This window comes from Poecilia formosa, unplaced genomic scaffold, assembly GCF_000485575.1.
Source record: "Poecilia formosa unplaced genomic scaffold, Poecilia_formosa-5.1.2 Scaffold192, whole genome shotgun sequence".
NCBI lineage: Eukaryota > Metazoa > Chordata > Actinopteri > Cyprinodontiformes > Poeciliidae > Poecilia > Poecilia formosa.
Genome location: NW_006800131.1, coordinates 148,725 through 151,711, shown reverse-complemented (window position 1 = coordinate 151,711; position 2,987 = coordinate 148,725). Strand labels below are relative to the sequence as shown.

General features: G+C 35.0%; 1 protein-coding gene across 2 annotated transcripts in view; it reads right to left on the bottom strand.

Moving 5' to 3' along the window:
* Positions 1 to 1,065, bottom strand: part of LOC103147900 (gastrula zinc finger protein XlCGF57.1-like) — a 10,146-nt gene extending 9,081 nt beyond the window's left edge. The window contains exon 1 of one of the 2 annotated variants that reach the window (XM_016678857.1): positions 554 to 1,065. In XM_016678857.1, the coding sequence (XP_016534343.1) occupies positions 554 to 722 (169 nt within the window). In that variant the 5' untranslated portion in view covers positions 723 to 1,065. The remainder of the gene's footprint in view (positions 1 to 553) is intronic. The other variant, XM_016678858.1, reaches the window with a different exon arrangement.
* Between the last annotated feature and the right edge of the window lie 1,922 nt (positions 1,066 to 2,987).

Sequence of the window (2,987 nt, the reverse complement as noted above, 5' to 3'; positions counted from 1 at the left end):
CAGAGGTTTGGAAGGCTGATACAACAGCAGATCTTAAGTGTATTGTGGTGCTGAGCCATTCAGTGATTTATAAACTAAACGTATTTTAAAGTCTACTCTCTGAGCTACAGGGAGCCAGCGTAGGGACTTTAGAACTGGGTGATGTGCTCTAACTTCCTGGTTTTAGTCAGAACTCCAGCAGCAGCGTTCTGGATCAGCTGCAGAAGGAGCATTGTTGTTTTAGTTAGACCTGTGTGGACACTGTTGCAGTAATCAATGCGACTAAAGATAAACACATGGATGCGTCTCTCTAGATCTTAATGGGACATTAGTCCTTTAATTGTAGAAATGTTCTTTAAGTGGTTATAAGGCTGACTTTGTAGCAGTCGTTTCTTTCGTTCAGTCAATGCTATGTACTGGCATGTTCCAACTAAGCCGTGGAATAGAACTGATCCGTTTCAGGTGTTTATTGTTGTAATCTTTTAGCATTTAGTTTCATGCCAAATTCAGAGTCGGTCCCAAACAACTTTCTTTAACTTGTCTCTAATAATTAAGACGGGACAGTGTTTCCTACCTATTCGGTGTAAGATTATCTGGGGAGTCCGCTTGCAGTCCAGCAGTCTGCTCTGATCGTCCGTCTCTTCCTCGGACTTGACGATGATTTCTTTAAACTCCGTTAATGTTTCTTCAGCAGGAGTTAACTGCTCGTTGATTAACTCTCTCTGACGCTGAACTGAAGACATTTTTACTGCAAACACTCAAATATTTACCCAAAATACAAAACCCGTCTTCAAACTACATTCTAACAGAAGGGAAGCTAACGCTTCTACCTGTGCTGTTTTTATTTCCTGTCTGTTTCATTGTGGCTCCACGGAAGAAACAGTGAACGACTATTTGTGGCACGATAGAAGACAATGCTATTGCAAACTCTCAAATATTCCTACAAAACACCAAAACCCTTGATCAACATGCCTTCTGACAGAAGAAGAGCTATCGCTGCTATCCGTGCTGTTTTTGTTTCCTGTGTGTTTCACTGTTGCTCCACAGAGGAAACTGTTAACGACTTTTAGTTCCGCTTTGAATTTTGAAACTCTCCTTGAGCCACCTCTTAAAATATAGCTATGCTAAATAAACTGTAATAAATTGTAATAAATAAATTACAATGTCAGAATTTTTTTTCAGTATCTGAATTTACTAACTGAGACACACTATGTAGGTTAAAATACAAAAAAAGAATGTTTTAAAGTCTTTACTTTTCCTCAGCATGCTATAATCGCTCCTTACCTGCTTCCTGACTTTGCCCTTTCTATTGTGACAATAAAGTAGTAAAAGAGTTTTTGGTAAAATGTCTACTCAAGTACTGTGTAACTTATCAAATTATCAGTCATTTATTATTTAAAACTTACATAACCAAAAGATAAAGTTAAGAATGCTATTCAATCCTGTATGACCAAATCTTAGTCTAGATATATCTTCTTCTTCTTTAATTCTATTACCTTTTCTAATGTTGAAGACCGTTTAAGGTTCGCTGATCCAGGAGATTCCAGAAGAGTCAGTGAGTTAAAATCAACCAAAGTTTATTAAAAAGTACAAGGTATATCTTGGAGATTCACTCAAGCATCAAACATGCATACAGTTACCCAAAGGAAATCCCAGTGAGATCTTAGTTTTCTTTGTCTGGGTCTCCTACTACATAGCCCCCCCAATGACTGCTCTGCGGCCTTTACTTTGTTTATGCTGTGAAACAAAGTAAAGAATAAGCCACATATCCTGGTGTGTTTTTCCGTTCCCCCCCATTATCTTTTTACATAAAGTTTCTGTCATGCTCATGTCTTAAGGACTGGAAAATTCATGTTTGACCTGTTTTGCCTCTTGCGTTTTGCACATAAGTCTGTGGTGCATTTGTATAAATATAAATCTACATATATCTCAAAAAAGATATTAACATGCATAATAAAACCTTAGAAAATTGTATTGTAGGAGAAAGTGTTTCAAGATGCAGCCTGAACTAGAGATGCAAATCTTAGATTTTAAAAGATTTTTAGGGTCACGATTCAACGCTCAAGCAATTTTCAACTCTGAATCGATTTTTAATTCACAAACCATTTCTTCTAGTCAAACAATCTAAAGTTTAAATTATGACTGATGACAGAAAAGTACAGTGTTAGCAAATATCAATTTAAAACAATTCTAAAAGGTTCCAAACTGGATCAATTGCAACAGTTTAGATTTAAACAAAATTAGGTTTATGCATAAAATGCTATAACTTAATTTGACAGCATTACGTTAGCTGTTTTTTCTCAATCAAAAATACATTAAAATTATTCAAAATATAATTTTTCAAATATCAACCAGACTAAAATTTGTCTGATATTTGTGAGCAGACAAATATTAAGCATTTCCTTTATTCTGAAGCTGTTTTAGAAATGTGCTCCAAGTCCAAACTGAAACACTGAGATCTAAGGTGTTGTCAGATAAAAGTTTCTTTTAATATGCAAAACAGTAATACAATAACAAAACATGTAACATTATGTTACAACAAAGTACTAAGACCTCCACGTCTGCACATTGATATAAAGGTGTGTTATGGTCATTTTAGATGGATAAAAATATACTGCTCAAAAAAATAAAGGGAACATTTCACTTTAATTTTGTGTGTGGCTCCAAATCCAGGCCTCCATTGGTTAATAAATTTGATTTCCATTGATGATTTTTGTGTGATTTTGTTGTCAGCAGATTCAACTTTGTACAGATCAAAGTATTCAATGAGAATATTTCATTCATTCAGATCTAGGATGTGTTATTTGAGTGTTCCCTTTATTGTTTTGAGCAGTGTAATTACATTTCTGCCAAAAAACTGGAATTGTTTGTAGAAAGAAACAAGGAAACTTATGAGCTTCAAAAAGTGGAAAAAAGCTACAAAAACCCCTAAAGCTTTTGAGATTAATCTCAGAAACTTTGTAGAAAACATCGGCGAGTACAGAAACGTCATCCTTTGGAAATTTTCT